Below are 20280 nucleotides of genomic sequence, written 5' to 3'. Positions count from 1 at the left end.
GACAACAGAACAGAAATGGAAAGACTAATCCAATTCCTTAAACCCCACTGTGTATGCTACATTGATTTTTCCACATCTTAAACAATGAGCAGTTATATTTAAACTTATCTTTAAACTATCTTAATTTCTACCTGTTTTGTGAACCCCGAGATGCTTGCTCCATGGGCAGCATGTTATCAGGCCATGATCCTGGCTGGTTAGATGGTCCTGGCTGTCCATAAGGGTTCCCACCCATACCAATATTAATCTCATTCGGCCCTGTGAAGTAAAAGGTTTGGTTTTTTTAAAAACAAAAGGTGGCACCTTGCTCTTGAGTGTTCACACAAAGCATTATGGATGATTATACAAATTGCCAAATAGCTTTAAGAAATTTCCATTAGCATGTTTTAAACTGCATAAGTACATCAATTCACACTTGGCTTTTTTCAGAAATGAGATAGATCATAGGCGCTGAATACAGTAGTGATCTGATGCTGTAGGCCTATTAGAACAGAACTGCTATCACTAATCTTTAAATTCCTAAAATAGGAAAGTGGCAAATGAAATACAGTAATTTTACACCATCACAAACGAGTTTTCTGGCCAATGAAATCTAGATACTAGCAAATATGCATCGTTATAGTGATGTTAACAGTGTCTGGCATTTTAAATTCCAAAGCAGAGTGAAAAATCAAATGAAGGAGAGTTACACAGCAACGATTTTCAGAGTGTGGCCCTTCTACCTGTTCACCCCTTTCTGATGTTCTACCCTATAAAGCCTCCAGGGCTCAGGCAGCCAGCGATCACATCACCCATTCTTATCTGCTGCCCACAGACAGCACCACACAGCGTGCACCATCCCATTATTTCCCAGTATCTGTAGGAACTACCTAACAGTAACGATATCCAAGAAGCTACTGAGGAACTGTAATCCAGTTAAGGACTGCATAAATTTTTTTCCAGATTTAGCCTTACATCCACATGTCAATTTGAAACAGCAAATCAGGGTAAGAGCCTGGTAATAGAGCCATAGAGCTCCAGGATGAAAATGGAGTAAAGGCGTGCCAGGGCGTTTCCTGGCCCTGGTGGCACACGAATCATGAATCTTTGGATGTGCTGGTATTGTTACATTAGTCAAAACAGTCTCAGCTCTAGGCTAAATGTTTGTTAGAGGTATAAAACAGAAAAAAAAAAAAGATAGGCTTCTCAAAATTAGAACTTTAAGACTCTCTTTACATTTTATGCACATAACTTGGTTTCTCCAAGCAAATATGAATACTTAAAAAAGAACCTGCACTTGCAATGTGGTTTTACACAAAGTTTGAACACTGTCTGTGACAAGAGTTCTGAAATACCTACTAAAAAGCTCAAAAACCTGATTACCAAAACATTAACTGCAAAATACAACTTAGTTTAAAGATTATTAAACAAATTAGGTATCAGGTAAAATGAATTAAATAAATCTCAATACTAATATTTTCTCATATAATCACAGATGGAATTTTGCTCCTGGAATTCTGTAGACAAGTACTGCATTTGAGAACTAGAAATACATTGGAATTATCTCAAAAAATCTGGAGATTCAGAATGAATTATCTGTGTATGAAACACATGGAAACCACTGAACAGCAAAAACATCAGTAAGTCAAATAACACCATTCCTTGATATAATATGATCAATTGTCATTAAGCTTACATTGCATCTCACAGTCCAACTGGCACTTGCCCCAGTCAAGGGAGAATCATGGTCTTTCCCTGAAGAGCCTAGTCTTTGGACGCAGAGCTAGCATCATACCAAAACTGAAAAGACTCTTATAACGAATGCTTACTGAGGCACTAACAAGGCGGCATTAAGCGGTACAATATAATACGAAGAGCTTACTCATGTGAATCATTTGCTGTTGTAGCATTGGTCTTGTGCCAGGGACGCTGTTAGAACGAATGGGCAACCCAGCCATAGAACCACCTGCGGTGGCTCTGGGAAGGGAGGCATTGAACTCGGGTCCCGGTCTCAGCATCGAAGCGGAGCTTGTTGGCTCGAGTCTGTTAACTTTCGGGTTTGGCAGACCCCAGTCTCCTGATGGGTGCTGATTCATAGCTACATTTCTGTTGGGCCCACTTGCTGTAAGGGAGAGCAGAGGAGATAATGATTTCTCATATGAAATACATTACATATTTTAGTTTTAGAATTATTTGTATGTTTCTTTTTCTTTTACCAACAATAACAACTATTAATGACAGAGCAACTCAGTGAATTCCTGCAAAAGCAAGTAAAGCTTACCATGTCAAGCTTTCTATATTCTATAGAAATATATATATATATTTATATATATATATATATATATATATATTCTATATTCATCTAAATATATTTTAAAATATTAATGACTGACTGTCATCTCTACCTGTTCTTGTTTCTATATATTAAAAGCATAGGTTAAAGTCAGAACTTGTTACAGAAAAAAAAAAAAAAAAAAAACTACTAAACAAAAGTAAAGTCCTGGAATACACACAATGGCAAATAGCTATTTTCTTATAATTTTAGCTGATAATAACAATTAAGCTATTTAGGTGTTGTTTATAAAAAAAAAATAATACTCTTAAGATTTCTTCTGATGAGAATCTTGCAACATTTTTTTTTGTTACAGCATTTTTTTTTACAATGAGATCTATTTGTACACAATCAACAAACCCAGATTTGCTCCAAAATTTTCCTGGTTTTCAACCATTCTCGGACTTCCCCCCATCAAGTTTTGCTTTTGTAACATGGAGAACGCATTGGCATTCCTCACAGGAGGGCCTGACCCCACAGGGCTATCTAAAGACATGGCTCTGTTGAAAGGCGGGCGGGCAGTCTGCACAGTCTGTGGACTTCTCATACCTGTTAAAGAATTAAAAGATGCTTGCAACGTTTGTACATCTTATAGTTAAAAAATAAAAAGTACTATTCATGATTTACATAAATTTGATCTATTTACAGGCAAATATATTTCACTTTTAACAGGTCAGGAATAGTTATTAATAGTTTGTGTTGTCACTATTTTAGTCACATTTTGAGCACACACTTTTCACTAGCAAAGCCGAATGCAATTCCTTTGGCCCTACACATAAAAAGGCTCATTTTAAATTCGGTAACAATCCACGTTTAACATTTTGAAATACTCTAGTATTACGCTCTCATTAATATATATGGACTGTCCATCATTTGGGTATCTCTGACATGGAGGCGGAGACAAGTCAGATGGTGCTCTGCCTGAACCAGGTTGGATCCAGAAGCAGTATGTTCCTGAGCACACTGTACCATGTGAACTAGTTATTCTAGCGATCACTGTGCTCCACAGCCATCATCATCACTGGTCTTACAGCTTCTTGTAGCTGAATTAACATTTTGCACTATGCATTTTTTACCTTCCTAAGGTTAACTCAGCAACCTGTTGCCAGATATAATTGAGAGAGGACCACAGTTATAAAACCAAGTGACTGTTGTAATTATGCTGGTCTGTTAGTGAGTTTATCTTTCTCTCCAGTTCAACTTCCTACTAAGGAAAGTCATTCCTCTGAATGTAGAGAATTATTGATTAGATTTTGCAAGCCACAAGATGCTTTCATGTAGAATGAGCGGGAAATCAAAAGATTGCCACTAATCCACATTCTTTCCCTAGTCATCTGCATGAAATTAAATTCTCTGTTTCAATTTACAACCACTAAAATGTTTTTCCTGATGCCTTTGGCGATACTGTAGGAAATCTACACTGGGCAGAGATGTTTTTATCAGGTAAGAATAAAACACTAATTCTAAAACCAAAGTGAGGTTAAATGAAATTCCTTACTCAATGGGGTAGTTCCTTGAAATAACGCTTGTTTTGTTCCAAGGGTATTCCCATTTGCAGATATAGCACTATTATAAAAGTCTGAACTAGTCAAGTCACCTAGAATTGCATCCAAATTATCCAAGTCTCCACTCATCTGAAAAAGAAACAATAAAATACCAAGGTTATTTACTATCATTCTGCCATCTGTCAATTTTCATTCAGCTCCTTACTAATATTAAAGGATATAATGAAGAGATAAATGCTTTAGTTCACCAATAATATCTCCAGCTTTCTCCCAATTTCCAAAGAAGTTCAGATATTATTTAGCTTGTTTTTAATAGGGTATTCTGCCTGGCTAATTTTGAGGAATAAGAATTTAAGGAGAAACTGGAGGTACTATACATAAATAAAAAGAAAATCACATTTGAATATAAACATTTCAGGCATCACAACTTACAAAGATAATACTAATGACAGCAAGCAATATCACAAACGTACTGTTTGGTAAAAAAAAGAAAAATGTATCAGGCCTTTATAACTAGCTTAGATTGATCATTGCTGAACACAACATATAAAAAGTAGTCACAGACTTTCCTGGTCAAAAAGATCTCTACTTTTCTTTTAAAATTTGTCTTTAAATCAGGCACAGTTTTAAAAGAATAAAAATTACACAGATAATAGATTAGTATCTTTGCAAAGTAAGCTTCTCTGAGTATGGTTCATAGTTCTTAGGAACAAGCAGTGTAACTACACACCTGTATTACTGCACAGTTGTTAACAATTTACTTCCTCAATGGTATTCAAAAAAAAAAATGTTATGAGGTATTTAGTTTATAGTCAGCCATTAACAAATATAAACAATTGTACAGTAAATTCATGTTTACATAGCTATTAGTGATTTGGGAAGTCCAAGTTCTAAGCTAAAGCTCTCCCCTACTAACAAGCATTTTACATTGAAGCAGTTCAAAATGTGACCTAGGTACTAAATATAAAAGAAATATGATCTAAGTATTACTATTTTAAAAATAGCTGTCCTCAGCAAGTGTGCCACTGATTTCAGTAGTGTTCCATTTCCACGGTGATGTAGTATGTAATATCATGGCATTTCTTGGAATTTAAACTCTAGAAACAGACTCAAACATTTTTCAAATTTTCCTCATCATCCCAACTCACTAACAGTTGAGAAATATGCCCTTTTCTTTTTTTAAGACAAAAAACAAAGGCTTTTTTTTTTTTTTTTTTAAACATGGAAAATTTTCTTCAGAGAGTCCATTGTATAAATAATAGTTAATTTTGCTTTAAGGTGTCTTCCTAGTTTTATGAATGTATTTTGTTACAGCCAGAAGAATATAGGAAAATACCACACATATATATATATATGTGTGTGTGCGTGTAGTATATGTATATATATAATATATATACACATATTGTGTGCATATATATGCATGTACTATATATATACACACACATACACATATAGATACATACATAAATGCGTACATATATATATATAAAAAATACATATTTGGGACAATATTTTCCTTCCCTTAAAAAAAAATAAGAGTACTAAAATCAATGAATTTATGGCTATTTTAAATATTACACATGCTGTGTTTATATTTTTTAAACAAAACTATGTAATCCCTGCTAGTTTTACTTTTTGCTATTGCATTATCAACTAATTAGAGGCAGCTAACAGCTCCATTTCCTAGTGAGCCATAAAAATAAACATGTGCTATGTGAAACTGCTGATGCTAAAAGATTTGATTTTAAATAATAATCTGTAAATATACACTATTTTAATTGTACCATATCTCAAAGCTAACATTACTCTGGGATTTCAGTACAGCACATTTGGTTACATATATATCCTGTAGTTCTATTTGTTTGTACTTTGTCATTTACAGTAAAACCTGAGCACATGGTTTCACATGCATAGAACTCACTTGGAAATGTTTACATATGCATTTTTAAGAAAGAGTATCTTTTTTTTTAATCAGTCACTTTAAAAGAAAATACTGGCTTGTTCATCACCATCATTTTAAATTATACTCTACCTCCTCTGTTGGTTCTGCTTTTATTTTAATCTCCTTTTCTTGACTAGAAGTAGGAAGAGTAGAACTACTGCATTGTCCCATTTTATTATCCACTCCTTCTACTTTAGGCTTTAACTCTTTGGAAAGTGGGTCCTTAACATCATCTTTATCTAGCAGGTATCTCAGTAAAGCATTGTTTTCCTTCTTCTTTGGGCTCAGTTGTTCCTGTTTGACAGTGCCTTCTCCACAGGGGGCTGTATTACTAGCATCATGGTATGTGTCTTTGCCGGTAGCTTCAGCTGTGATCTTGGCTACCTCTGCAGGAGAATTACCATTTTGCAACAATTTATGTAAAATCCTGTGCTTCTCTTGAAGGAGCGACCCGTGCATGTTTGAGGAGGAAGATACCCCTCCAGATGTTGACGAGGAAACTCCTGAAGGACTGGTAACATTGGTAGAAGACTCTTTACAATTAGAGTCTAAGGGCGAGTTTGATGCTGTGGAATGTCCTCTTTCTTCTGAAGAGCACGTGAGTAGCTGAAGCAGCTTTTTATGCCCTTTGCTTTCAGATGGTCCCCTCTGACTTTCAGATGCCTCTAGATTTCCCTCTTTACTGTCCTTTTCACTAAGGAGTTCCCTGCTGTTTGACTGGCACATGGAACTTTCCACTTGGTTTTGTTCGCAATACAAACTCGATGGGCTTTTCGAGTCCTGGGTGCTCGTTTTACTTTGCTGAGCTATGCTCATGTTCGGGGAATTATCCAATTTTGGACCTGGTGAAGAAAGTGTAGATAGAAGGGAAGTTCCAACCCCCTCACTAATGGCTTGAAGAGCACTAAGAGAACTGCTAGAGAAAGTGCTGTTGCCAATGTTGCTGGCAGAACCCATTGGAGAGTGCATACCTGTATTACACAACAGAGATCAAACTTTAATTAGATTACTGTCTGTATCTGCTTTTCCTTTTGCATTACATATGACTGCTGCATTGAGTTAATTACTTTAAATTTTTACAATGAAATTACATATACTATATTTAAGTAACACATGCGAAGTCATAGAGAAAAAGGATGAAAGATAGAATTCAGATGAAAGTGAGAAAAGAGAACTTATTAAAAAAGCTCACAGCAAAAAGTAAAGTACCTGTAACTGGAGAAAACTGGTGTGAACTCATTTTTGGACTCCCTCGATTCCTAGGAGATATCATTAGGTTCTGTTGGTTGGAAGTTAAGCCAGGACTACCATGTGGTGGGCTACTTATACTTAAACTGTAATTGTTACTTTGATAAGTGGAGGACTGCATTCCTGGTCCAGAGTTCATTGGCCCCATATTACCAGGGCCTCCATACCGAGTGCTGCTCAGCTGACCCACTGCACTGGGATCTCCCATGCCATAGTTCCTGTTCTGCATCGGCATGCCTTGACCAGGCGACATGTTCATAATACCACCAACAGAATTTGTGCCTCCAGCCACAGGTGCTCTGATGTTCTGCCCAACTGAAGTAGGATTCGGTCGATAGCCATTTTGTTCTCTGTAAATTCAACAGCATCCCCAGACACCCCAAGAAAATAAATTAAAATCATTTTCAGGATCAAGTGTTACAAAGAGAGAATAACATTATTAAACGATTTTTCAAAAAGACCAGTGAGAATTTAAGTACCTTCACAAAAGCAAAACTAAACCATGACACTCATTCATTCATTATAGAAGCATTTAGTCCTTTAGGTCATTTGAGCTATAAGTGCATACAGGATCACCCCTTTAAAATGCTTTTATCATCAGTTATCGTTTAGATTTACCAGTTTAAATGTCTTCCTCCTTACCACCTTCCCTGAGCCAATGTATGATACCATTCTACTGTGCACATAAATGATGCCCTGAACAATCTCAGCTACCCATTGATCAGCATCTGGAGGCACTTTAATGCCAGAGGCAGACAGATTCCCTCCAGAGTGGCATTTCAATCATTCTTTTAATCAGCAAGAACAGGTCACAGGAAATATTATTTACTGTGCATTTAACTTTGAATCATCCATGACGCATTTTAAGGGGTATTGTTGTCTTTTTTTCAAGTGGTCTGAAATTAAAAAGTGCAAGATAGAAATGCTTAGTTATATGCTCTTATTTCCAGCGTTTTGTCATTATAAATCTTAACAAGAAAGATGTTAAGGAAAATGAATACATAATACAGGCTCCAAAAGCAGGTAAGAGGAAAACCCTCACTTCTGACAGTGACTATCATTCTGCCACATTAGGTAAGCTGGGAGGCTAGAGCAGGGACTGAAAACTCTTAAATTCATGCATTTGTTTGTACACTTGGCAAGTCCTCTTCCTAAGTTTTTCCTCATCTGTTCTAGTTTTAACCAAATTAAATATTTTGATATACAGTTTCTTCAGGTATCACCAAAATCAGATCTATTTTTAAAAGCTATGATTCTGAAATGACAAACAGATGCTGCTAATTTCACCTTTGAAGAAAGTGGGTAGAGACAAATCCATGGCGGTCATTAGTTACAGGATTTCGAAATAGTTTACTCTTTGTTTGTGCTGTCACTATCGTACCATCCGCTAAAGAAAACCGATACAACGGTGTTTCAGCATGACCTTGCGTATAAGCTGTAAAAGAAATATATAAATGTTTTTCATATATGAAAGTCCAAGAAATATTAATAAGCGCTGCATATATTTTTACAAAATACTCTTCACTCGCCCAAGATGAAATATAAAGACACCTAAGATAGATATTCCAAAAAAAAGAAGTATTCCATACATGCTCCCTAAAATAGTAGAAAGAGGAAAAAAAGTAAGCAAGATTAATTTGACACTGCAGTATTTTGTGCTAACCATGCACATCTGTCAAAGCTCTAAATTTGTTAATAGATTTGCATGGCTAGATAAGTAGGTCCCCATGGCTTCTCCTTGGGGAGAAGGACTAATCAATACTTCAATCTCAAGTGCACTAAAATACATGAGTAATTAATATGAAATAGAAATGCAATTAGGAAGCTTTCAAATGAAGTATTTTTAATTTTTTAAAAAAGGTCTTTTTATCAAGAACATTGTGGAAACCATTGCTTTTAGTCAAAATTTTCAGTGCAAGCTAATTCATTTCATAAATCATTTCAACATGGAGGAAGTTCATTTTGAAATCAGCACTTAAGTTTCACTGAAGTGTCTCAAAGTCAATACCAAATGGTTTTGTAATATTGTATCTTAAAAAAAATTCAGAGCTCTGAACTTCTTGGACATCTAGAATTAAACTTAATCAGTTAAGTCTAATAGAACAGGAATTACATTTTCTGCCTAGTTTTTCTTTATTTATACTTTGATTTAATTTGTGACTCTTTCAGAAAGGCTTAAGTCAATATAGAAAATTACAGCTTTCTTGAGGGAGACTTGGCTGTACTTTGTTTTACCTATTAGGGTGATCAAATTAGCATTGAAAATATGTAACATTAGAATACTGAAAATATTTTGAAGCCTTGTATCTTGAACAACATAAGAAAAGGTACTAAGCAGTCGTTACCACTCTTCAGACTAGTTAATAAATGAGTTATCTTTTATTTAATAAAAGAAAGCATAAATTAAAATAAAGTCAAGCTAATGTTAAGGTAAGGGTAATGGTAAGGTTAAGGGTAAGAGGTCATTACAGAAATATAGCTGAATTTGTCACTGGCATTGCTACATTCACCTGCAGAAAAATAAATGACATCAGACTCCCAGATCATGTATCTGGTACTTCCAATTAAAATTATCAAAACAGACATACTACAGAAACAAAATAACTTCTGTATCAGAATTACTGTTCCCCAAAAGGTCATATCCTTTCAGCTTCTATATATGAGTTGCACCATTAGCATTAACTAAAATATGAATAAGAATGAACATAGATAGAGTTCAGCATTTTTGTTATTCAGAAAAAAAGCCCACAGCCACTGAGATAAGCAGTATGACCAAACACTAAAAACAGATTTTTACCTTCATGATAGTGGCGTTTGTTTGACCATGATTGTCCATCATTATGGCATAAGAATCTTTGAATGCACCGACGAATTGTATCTTCAAAGCCAGGTCTCATGGAAGACCGTAATGAGTTTGTATCAATGTTGACAAGTTTGCCTGTTACAGGAAATAAAATTCTCAAGATAAACTCTTCATGACTACCCCAATACTTCTACACAATATATGAATACAGTGCAACACTTCAGAAGACTCCAATATTACCATTTTAATCATCCATCACCCTAATGCCAAACTTCAAGTATAGAGAAGTTAACATTTATGAATAATCTGCTATTGAATATGAAGAATATGAAGCTGCTTGTAAAAGATCAATACTGAAGTAGATATAGATTACAGAGTAAGAGGATACTGAAACATTCACAGGTTAATGCCCAAGTTTTAGAAAGCATAACAACTTCGACTATCATGGGTTATAGGCACCTGAAGAACACATACATAATAAAATTTTCAAAAATACCGAGCAACTGCATCTACAGATGAATATCATAAACATTAATTAACATCTGAAAAAGCCAGTTAGATACAGTTATATATATTGTGTGTGTATATATATAGTTATATATATTTCTACTTGAACAGCACAAAACACTAAACTTTTCCTCACATACTGTAGAAGACTACAAACATTCTGAAGACTTTTCATTAGCTTAAACTATGATTTCAACTCTCTTTCATGCATAAAGAAGTATAGTGAAAGCTGCCACATTACGACATAAGTAATACTTTGTGCTACGTTTCCAAACAATGGCTGTGTAGCTCTACTAGTATACAGTCAGAAACATCCCATGCTTGTTGTTATACCCTTCTGCTGACAATGGTACACTGCAAAAAAATAGTTCGGAATTCTTGATATCAGTTCCACCAGTCATTACAGATACACAATTTAGAGTACTTCATTTATACAGACCAAGAACACAAGGACAAAAGAGATTTGAAACCTTAATCTTGGGTACATTTCTCACCTGAAAGGTCATGTCTCGTAATAAAGCTCTCTGGATTTGTTGAAAATACTCTTTCTACAGTTGTGATACGACGTGCCACACAAATCATACAGGACTGCAAATCTGTAATTAAAAAAGAATGGTTTTGCTTTCATTTCTCTTCTCTTCTATACTATAGAAGTATTTAAATAAAACAGGTCAAGTGTCCTGCAATGTGAAGATGTAAGTATAAAGGATATGAAAGTTTTTGTATTTTGTTTTTACTCCGTTTCCATTCTGTACTCATTCTGAAACTGCAGATTTCATAATATATACCAAGTAATAAAAAGTTTTATTTAGAAATTTCTTTTCTGCACAAAAACTGCACAGGATTTCCTACCTTCCCCCTCTTCCATCATAGCTCTTGGCTGAGACAAAGCAAAGCATTGCATTGTCTCATATCTCTGACGTGTATCCTGATGGCTGCCCACATCTTCCAAAAGATCATGAGAGGTTTTCACCATCATCCGGCAATTAAATGTATGGCTCTTCTGTCTCGGCGTTTCATTGGTCCAAGTAACTCCATTAACTTAAAATAACATAGTAAAAATTTATGAAGATTTTCAGATAAAAATCAATTCATGAACAACTTTTCCTAAATTAGATGTCCTGTTTCTTGATTACAGGGATTAAAGAACATTTTTGCAATATACCATCATTTCTATACCTTGTGAATGGTTGTACTGAGAAACAAGTAAAAGAAAGCAATCCCTTCCATGATACTTTCAACCTTACTTGAAGGGCAGCTGAGAAGTCATTCCCATATCTAAAAAGCAGGATGTCACCTCAGCTATCCTTGAGGCTTTAGTACACTTGTTTTAAGTTACAGACAAACAAACTGCGAAGGTTAAAACTGAGTGTGAATTTACAGTACATTTATTTATAACGGTATGTTTTCAAAAGAACATACTAAGATTTTTCAAGATTAACTTACATTTGAAGTCATGTTTTCTTTGTAAAACTAATTTTTTTTTGATAAGGTTTTCCATTACAAGTTGGGTTTTCTTCTCTGCTGGATTTTTAAATAGCCTAGAAACAGTGCAGTAAGTCCAACTTTATTACCTGAAGATTTAGGTAAATTTTTAAGGAAGTCCTTCCGGTCCTCTTCATGCAATATACCATAGACACTTGTATTAACTAAATCTTCTTGTTTATACTGCAGATACTGTGTGACATTTTCTGAAACAAACACTATGTTCCCATCTCGATTTACAACAAACAGGAAACCGTCCAAAGCCTAAATATTAACATAACAATGTATCATGTAAGACAATTCTGAATGTAATTTAGTCTAAAAACTAAGCGAACGATAAATGTCAAATTACAACTTTTGCATTTTCTGTCAAGGAAAAGCTGAAGTTTTAAATTTTTCTGTGAGGAAAATTGTTTCTATTAAGGAATGATTTCAGTACCAAGAATCAATCTATTCATTTGTTTTACAACTTAGCTATTTCATAGCTATTTCATAATGACAGGGACATGAAGACATTTCCAATAGCAAGTGACAAGCTAAGAAGAGAATAGCTACCTACTTCTTTAAATATTGTATTTTCTTAACTGAAAGAACATTTCAATATATTCTTAAAACAAGTAAGTTTTAAATTTGCTTTAATAAGCTTTCAAGGGATTGATTTTCTAGGCATAAGGGGAAAGTATCTGTTATATGCCTCTTTGTACATCTATATTTATCATATTTTTCTTGAAGGCAACATTTGTTTAAAATGGTCTGTACTTTAGAAACACTAACCCCACCATACTTCCAAGATCTCCAGTCTTAATAAAACTTCATCCATTTATTGTAATGGTTACTCTCTAAAGCAAAGGAAAAATATTCCTTGAATTGCTAAGCACTGCATTAGTTATGACTTCTGGAGGAAAAGAAAGTAAAGCAGAACATTATCAGAAAAATCCAAATGCTATTATTTTCTTCCTTTCTAAAGACTATTTAAGTGAAATTAAGAAAATGTGAGTGATTTCCGACACTTTAAAACATTGTTCTGTACAGTCCTCACATACTATTTATTACTACAGAATTGGTGGCTTTATTGCAGTGATTTCACCTGATCTAAGTATTTGTTTCAACGGGGATTTACTAGGACATAATTTGTACTTGCCTGTAATAGAAGAGGTCCCAACGAATCCTTATCAATAACTCCTTGACCCGTAGAAGATACATCAGCTTTCTGAACATCATCATCATTAGAAATTGCTTTTCCTGAAATGCAAAAGATACATTTCAAAAAAGCAAAATTTCTTAAGACAACTTCATTTTAATATTACAAGCCACATTCTGGGAAGCCTGAGATAACGGCAAAAAAAAAAAAAAAAAATGATGACAGCAGTCTCATCTTACTGGTTGCTTATGACCAGAAAAACATGTCATGGTTACATATTGCCAAACCCTTTGCTCACATGACTTGACTTGACAGTTAAAGTAAGTATATGCAGAGTATATGCCACTTCCTATTCAGTCATACCTGCTATGAAGGTGAAAGCTCCAACAATGAAGCATTGTGGACAGCCAGGGACATAAATACCTTACACAATTCTAGTTTAATCTCTGTCCCCCAAACCAAGCAATAAATATCAGAGACAGTGGCTTCTCTACCTGTGTGCTTGTATCTTAATGAGTATTCAAAATAAAAATTTAAAGAACAAAAAATCCATTTTACATTCTGAGTGTATTTAAACATTTCTTATGCCAAGAATGAAAAGCCTTTTCCCACTTTTTTTCAACTTTCAGCTTTTAAGACACCAAATATCCTAAATATATTGGACTGCAAGGGGCAGGGAGAAGGACACCCACATCAGGCAGTAAAATTACAGAAAACAAATAATAAACTTTGTTCTATGGTACCTATTGGCTGGCTAAGCAGACCAGAAGAGGTGTAAAACGCCCTAAGAAAAGATTATCATATGCTAAATAAAGTGTATAATGAAACAGAACTATTATAATAGAATGCACTAGATTAAATTAGAAATACCTTAAAAACACCAGTATAGAATATTTTTTTTAGAACTGTTTTGATTTGCCTTCAAAAAAATTGTGGAAATTTACCATGACAGGTAAAATATACTCCCTTTATTTCATAGCTCACTTTATTTAAAGAGACAACTTACTGCTCATAGGAAATACATAAATCTGGTAGGTTATAGTAATTTAAAAAATATTCCCCTCACCATATATTTCAAAATACAAGTTTTGCATGTAGCTATTTATTTAAAAAACATGTTACTGTTCCAGTTTGGCTTACCCTAGCTCCAAGAAACTACCAAGATTTGTCATTCCTCTACTTTCTCCTCTGTTGACTTAACTATATTCTGTGTATAGCTAATTATACTATTTAATTATTTAATCTCACAACTAATCACAGTTTAACTAGAGTCCAGAACTCAACCATTTATGAAGCATGTGTTAAATAGCACAAGAGAAGAAAGAAAAGTCCATAAAACATTCTATGGAAAAATAGGAGTGAAATCAAAATATCTGATTGGAAGTGTATCCTGTAAGAAACTAAATATTTTTACTAAATTTATTTCAATGCATTAAAACCCCTTAAAATGAAAGGCAGTAGTCTGTATTCTTCTTGCCAATGGATAGTTGGTCCATTTGTGTTTCTTAAAAAAGAAAAAAGAAAAAAAAAAAACAGTTTCCCGTGGACTATCTCAAGTTCTCCTAGTATTTTCAGGAAAGTTGTAAGAAAGGCTATAGAAGACTTTAAAGTCCTGATTCTCAGTTTAAGCACTTGTTTAAATTTTAACATAAGATCATTTAAGCCACATTAGATATTTAATTCAATTCAAACTCTGAGGTGCTATTGTGAAAAAGTACAGTTGAATTGTCCAGGTAACTAACTACTCCTTTGGAAAGAAACCACAAAAAAAAGAATCTATTTCGTTTGTCTTAAGAGGGAAAGCTGTACCTTGTTCTTTTATCTGCCGAATCTGTCTCACGGTTTCTTTTAAAATAGCACATTTGTCTGGTTTGACATTGAAATTGTCAATGTCACTCAGATTAGCAGATATCAGTTCAGCCAGTTCTTCAATGTATTTGCTTTCCTGCTCACGCCGACGCTTCTCACCACTGCAGGTCAGACTAGGAACCAGAAACAGCATTTCATGTTCATATACTCCAGCATAAACAAAAGCTGCACTCACGCTCTGAGCTTTGATGTACTTCAGATAACACAGAACACTACCTAGACTGTCCTAATAAACACAAAGCAAAAGGGGTTTTGTGTATGTGTGTGTGTGTGTGCACGCCTTTGTGTGTTGGGTTTGTTAGTTCATTTTTTAAAGAATCTTAAGTAGAAATTTATCTTAAGAGGATATGAAATGGTTATTAATCCAAAAAAAATCCTCCAGTGATTTCTCTATTGTCAAATTCAATGAAAATTACAATTATTATAAAACTAACAACTCATACAGAGAGTGTATTTTAACCTTAAAAGTTCCTTTAGGTTTGTTTACAGATTTATTAGAGAAATAATAATTAGAGAATAATTTTAACATTCCATGAGATCTCTTTGGTTTGCTTGTAACAAGGTGTACCTGGAAGGTACACCTCACAGAAATTTCCAGGTGTCAGGATGAAAATATCATTTAAGAAAATCAGAATTTCAAGCAACCTAATGTTGCAGGATAAAGTACCCCCCAGAAATTCCTCTTCCTACATAGATTAATGTGCTGAGTAAATACATGGTCAATAGCCTGAAATCAACAGAAAGAATAGTGTCATATACAGAGAATGCCAAAAGGAGGAAAAGAGAGACTCAGAAGAAAGGAAAGGGGAAAGAATGGACATAAAAAGGGAATCAAAAAAGAATAAATATTCTTTGAGAAGACACCAAGTGAAAGAGTAAGGAAAGAAAGCATGGGCCAGTAGTGGAAGAAGGGGAAAACAAACAGAACAGGGACCTGTAAAGTAAACACAGCTAATGAATGGTGATGAAGAGGAAAACAGACTTCCTGAACATCTAGACAGACATCAGAGAAAGGGAAAGAGAAAATGGAGTAACGGATACTCACATACAGACACTGGGATATGATAAAAGAATGTGAGGATCTCATATACAGTCTCTTACATTAGGGAAAAATTAGCATGGGATGGTGTAGAAGCACATAAAAGTGAGAAATATAGCTACACTTGTGACATCTGGCATTTTGGTAAAACTGGAGAAAAATTTAAGAGGATAATACTGTGTGGAAACAAGAACATGAAAGGACAGCACAAAACCCTTAACACACGGCAGAAGATACTGAGGTAGGAGGGGGACAGAAGACAGAGTCCCCTGGATAACAGAAACTAATGGAGTTGGGTGAAGGGCAGGAGGACAGCATGGAGCACTGGGATTTGAGGTTTGCATGCAGAGAACTAGTCTGGAGAAAAGCGAAACAAAAAAGAGCTCAACCTATTGCAGCATTCTGCACTTGACCCTAACTGCCTGATACAAGGCCTGCCAAATGAAATACCAGACATAAGATGCTGTCTTTATAATTTATTTAATTTATTTATATAATTTATAAAATATGGAAACGTGTATAAACCTACCTTGCACCTGGAGTATCACAGGGCAATGGCTTACGCTTCCTTGACTCATTGGTCAAGCCATCCAAGGAGTTTTCTCCTAATCCACTCATCTTGATCACACATCAGCAACTAAAAGCAATAAGAATTACGAAATAATCCCTCAAAATGATAATTCAAAGCGTAAAAATCTCACTATTTGCTTTTTAGTGTTCTTCATATAAATTAAAAGTGAGACTATCTAGATTAAGTTACTTTTGATCAGACTTCCAAGTTCATATTTTTACTGGGAATACATATACCTTTAAATTTTGCACCATAACACAGGGATCTATCTATAGCTCCAGCTGGTCTGAAAATAAACAAAATTTCTCAGTGTTTTAATGCATATTTAGATAACTTAAAAATAAAGTGGTAACTTAATATATTATGCAAAAATGTACTGAAATATTATTAATAAAGTTAGATACTATTAATGAAAAAGCCAAACGATATGCTAATGCAATGCAGGATAGGTGATTAGAGCACTGAAAATACAGGAGCATTGAATAAAGTTTCCTTTTTCATAAGTTCCTCTCTTCCTTTCATGTAACCTAAGGTCCATGGCCACAAATAACTGTCATTCTTTGGAGGAGATCAGTGGGCTTAAATCAGGGTGTTTTACTTAGCTTAGTATATAACCAACAGATTATTAGTATTACTGCTAACTCAACATGTTACTATTGCCTTAACTTCATACCTTTTGCTACAACCTTCTACACACAGTTTTCTAAGACTGCAAGGACGAGACAAGTGAAAATTTCAATGCTCTTTCAACTCCATAGTTTCGGTAGCAAAGATCAGGATACCAACTAGTAAACTAACAGGTTGCTTTTGTTAAACTCTAGTTACACTTGGCAAACCTGGTGGATTACATATCCCTGACTTGCCTCCTCTTACTCCCATGTAGAAAAAGGAACACAACAAAAAGGGAGGGAAGAAAACTATACCGTATCCTGCCATGTTACAATCAATGGCATGCTGAGGGAGGAAAAAAACTGTTTAATGAATCCATGTTACTCACCTATTCAAACAAGACATTTCAGAACGTAATCATAACTGTAAAATGATATAATGATTTGGATTTGGTTTTATGTACTACAATAACAAGAAAGCACAACGGGGCAGTCAGAAGTTTAGCATTATCCTATCCTTTTTACAGAAATTTCCAAATTAAATACAAACCTATTTTCTGAAATCTACTTCAGACTCCAGTTCTTTATCTCATACCACAACAACATCTCAGCTTCAGGAATCTGTCCCAAGGATTTAGGTAAAATGTTTATACTTGTTAGTTGGAGAGACACCATTCCACAACAGAGAACCCAGGCATCAATAAATCTACCAAGAAAAACATACTCAACGACCTCCGCAAGCAAAATCCCACCATTACTATAATTATTATAAAAACTGGCTAAGGCTAACCAAATTTTTAGGAGTCATCACATATCACAAGGACTGACAGATACGCTTTCAGCTGAAGGAAGTTTATGTTAACCTAACAATTTAAGTTCTTTATCTCTGAAATCACTGCAACTGTAGAATTTTCTTCTCTTCTTGCTTTCCACACTACACCCCGTCCCTATTTATCATATCATTCGCACTCATTCATTTAGAGGAAGATAGAGTTAAGGATAACCCAAATCAATTAGACATACACAAGTCCTTGGGACAGATGGCATACATGCAATGGTGCTGAAGGAGGTCTAGATGGCATCACGAACCGACCCTCTATCATCTTGGATAAAAATTCTGATTAGATAAAAGGAAAAGCGTAGGAGGGTTGTTGTTGTTTTTTAAACCATAAGAATGGTGAAAGACTGGGAGAGGTTGCCCAGAGAGGTTGTGGAATCTCCATCTTTGGATATTTATACAGACAGATCATGATTAGACTATAAACTGATCACAGTATAGTTTCACAAGCCAGAATACATCCTGAGCAATTTGGTTTAATTAGAGTTGCTTTGAGCAGAGAGTTGGACTGGATGACCTCCTGAGGTCCCTACCAACCTACTATTCTGTGTTTTGCAGCTGGATTTCTTCTGCACATCTAATCAATGAACGAACAAATACATAGTATAGCCTAAGAAAGGCACCCTAAGTCAACTAAATGCTTCCAAGACAAGATGTCAAAAAAGAAAAGATTGAAGTGTGTAGAGTGCCTCTACTGTATTAATTTTAATTGGCTGGTTTCTTTGCTTACTTGTGTTTTACAGCAAAAAGTAATACTGTTCAGTTCTTTCCAAGGCTGAGACAACTGAGGCAAAGGGCAGACACACACAAGAACATATCTGTGTGAAGCAGCACTTGTTATGTTAGCATAGGGGATGCTTGCAATAACCAATTCTGTTATCAGAGGATGTTAGCTATGAGCGGAGAATTTGAAAGGACATCTTCACGCAGCAGAACAAACCTTCAAAGGCTTGACAGGACAGAGAACTGCTGGGCTGCACTGAGGAGCAAATGCTGTGTTAGTCTAGGAGGTATGCAAAGTTCAGAAGAGAAATGGCATTTCTTTAAAGCACAGGTTCTCTTTGTAGCTAAATGAACATCACAATGCTTAACAAAAAACTATATATATAACCAACCTTCGGCCCATGATATGCATTACAAGAACATGATAATATGCCTTTTAAATCAAAATAAAATTAAAAATAGCAGTAAAATATAACCTTGGATTTGAAATAAACAACTACAAAAGATACCTTACTACACAAATACGGTCATGGACTCCACAGATAATAAGTTGGTATTATATCTAATTATTTGCTATGAAAACTGTACAGATAAGACAAAATCCAATGTACAAAAACATAGAACAGCAAGCCTGAAGACTTCTATTCAGCCAGATATTCCTCTAAGGCAAACGTCTCAAACATAACACATTTCAAGTAGCGACACACCTTATTCGATCTCAAGTTATAAACCATTAAGGGCATAAAACTCACTAGATGGCAGTATATCACCAAAAAATCCTGGGGATAATATTTCGTTGTTTAAGCCTTGGAAAGAAAATCTACTCATCTGAACAAACAGGCAGTTTCAAAAACAAATTATATAAACAGACTACAATCATGCTAAAAGAAGTTGATTATCTGATGCTGACACTCAACAGCACATATGACTCACAAGGTCTTATGTCCACAGACCTCATAGCTAAGGCTGAATCCTAAGAGTCATTCTGTAGGTGACACATGCAAAATCCAGGATTGGTGCTTTTCCCAAAACTGCATTCCCAGACACAGTAAAATGCTGCAGTGTTAGACTATTGTGGAAAGAGAAAGGAAGAGCTTAAAATACGATAAGACTTGAGGACAACTCAGGAAGGGTGTGGGCACAGCAAGAATGTCAGAAGCCAAGAGCAAAATCTTTTATTGAAGAGATCTCCAAATAGAGATAATCTCATTAAATACTTGAACATTTCAGCTAGCATACAAATTTCAACATAATGCAATTTTGCAGGCAACAAGGTTGCATTAAACTACTTAGAATGGAAATATCATTTCTGGTTTAGCATTTACCTGTATTGACAGATAACTCACAATACGATTAAGCAAAAAATCAAAATTATTATTAGACATCCTCTGAGAAGCATAATGCATATTTGAGAATAAAATACTACTTCTATTTAAGAAAACCTTTTAGTGCCTGAATATAGAAGGTTGGACAAGGAAGGAAAATTAGGTAATTTCTTTAGGCAGTTTCCTTACAATTATGCCCAAGTAGTTTGTGTTAGTTTTTTAAAGCCTGGAACTGCTGAGTCCCCTGCACATGTATTTTCCTTTCTCTAAGAATATTATTACAAGCTGAGAAAGCATGCAAAGCCTAAAGCAACTCTAACTGGTTAGCTAAGGAAATTACAGAAGTCACTTTCCAATATGCAGGG

The 20280-nt window shown here is 34.9% G+C and overlaps 1 protein-coding gene across 4 annotated transcripts in view; it reads right to left on the bottom strand.

The window, feature by feature from the left end:
• Positions 1 to 20280, bottom strand: part of NCOA3 (nuclear receptor coactivator 3) — a 92131-nt gene that overhangs the window by 8840 nt on the left and 63011 nt on the right. For all 4 annotated transcript variants that reach the window (XM_062588884.1, XM_062588885.1, XM_062588883.1 and 1 more), the window contains exons 3-16: positions 16380 to 16487; positions 14752 to 14924; positions 12943 to 13043; positions 11891 to 12065; positions 11169 to 11357; positions 10811 to 10912; positions 9804 to 9944; positions 8294 to 8441; positions 6968 to 7356; positions 5849 to 6729; positions 3810 to 3945; positions 2672 to 2860; positions 1862 to 2101; positions 132 to 258 (exon numbers count right to left, since the gene is read on the bottom strand). In XM_062588884.1, the coding sequence (XP_062444868.1) occupies positions 132 to 258; positions 1862 to 2101; positions 2672 to 2860; positions 3810 to 3945; positions 5849 to 6729; positions 6968 to 7356; positions 8294 to 8441; positions 9804 to 9944; positions 10811 to 10912; positions 11169 to 11357; positions 11891 to 12065; positions 12943 to 13043; positions 14752 to 14924; positions 16380 to 16468 (3080 nt within the window). In that variant the 5' untranslated portion in view covers positions 16469 to 16487. The remainder of the gene's footprint in view (positions 1 to 131; positions 259 to 1861; positions 2102 to 2671; positions 2861 to 3809; positions 3946 to 5848; positions 6730 to 6967; positions 7357 to 8293; positions 8442 to 9803; positions 9945 to 10810; positions 10913 to 11168; positions 11358 to 11890; positions 12066 to 12942; positions 13044 to 14751; positions 14925 to 16379; positions 16488 to 20280) is intronic.

This window comes from Rhea pennata, chromosome 16, assembly GCF_028389875.1.
Source record: "Rhea pennata isolate bPtePen1 chromosome 16, bPtePen1.pri, whole genome shotgun sequence".
NCBI classification, from domain to species: Eukaryota; Metazoa; Chordata; class Aves; order Rheiformes; family Rheidae; genus Rhea; species Rhea pennata.
Note: the sequence above shows the minus strand (reverse complement) of the source record. Positions and strands in the feature narration are given on the sequence as shown.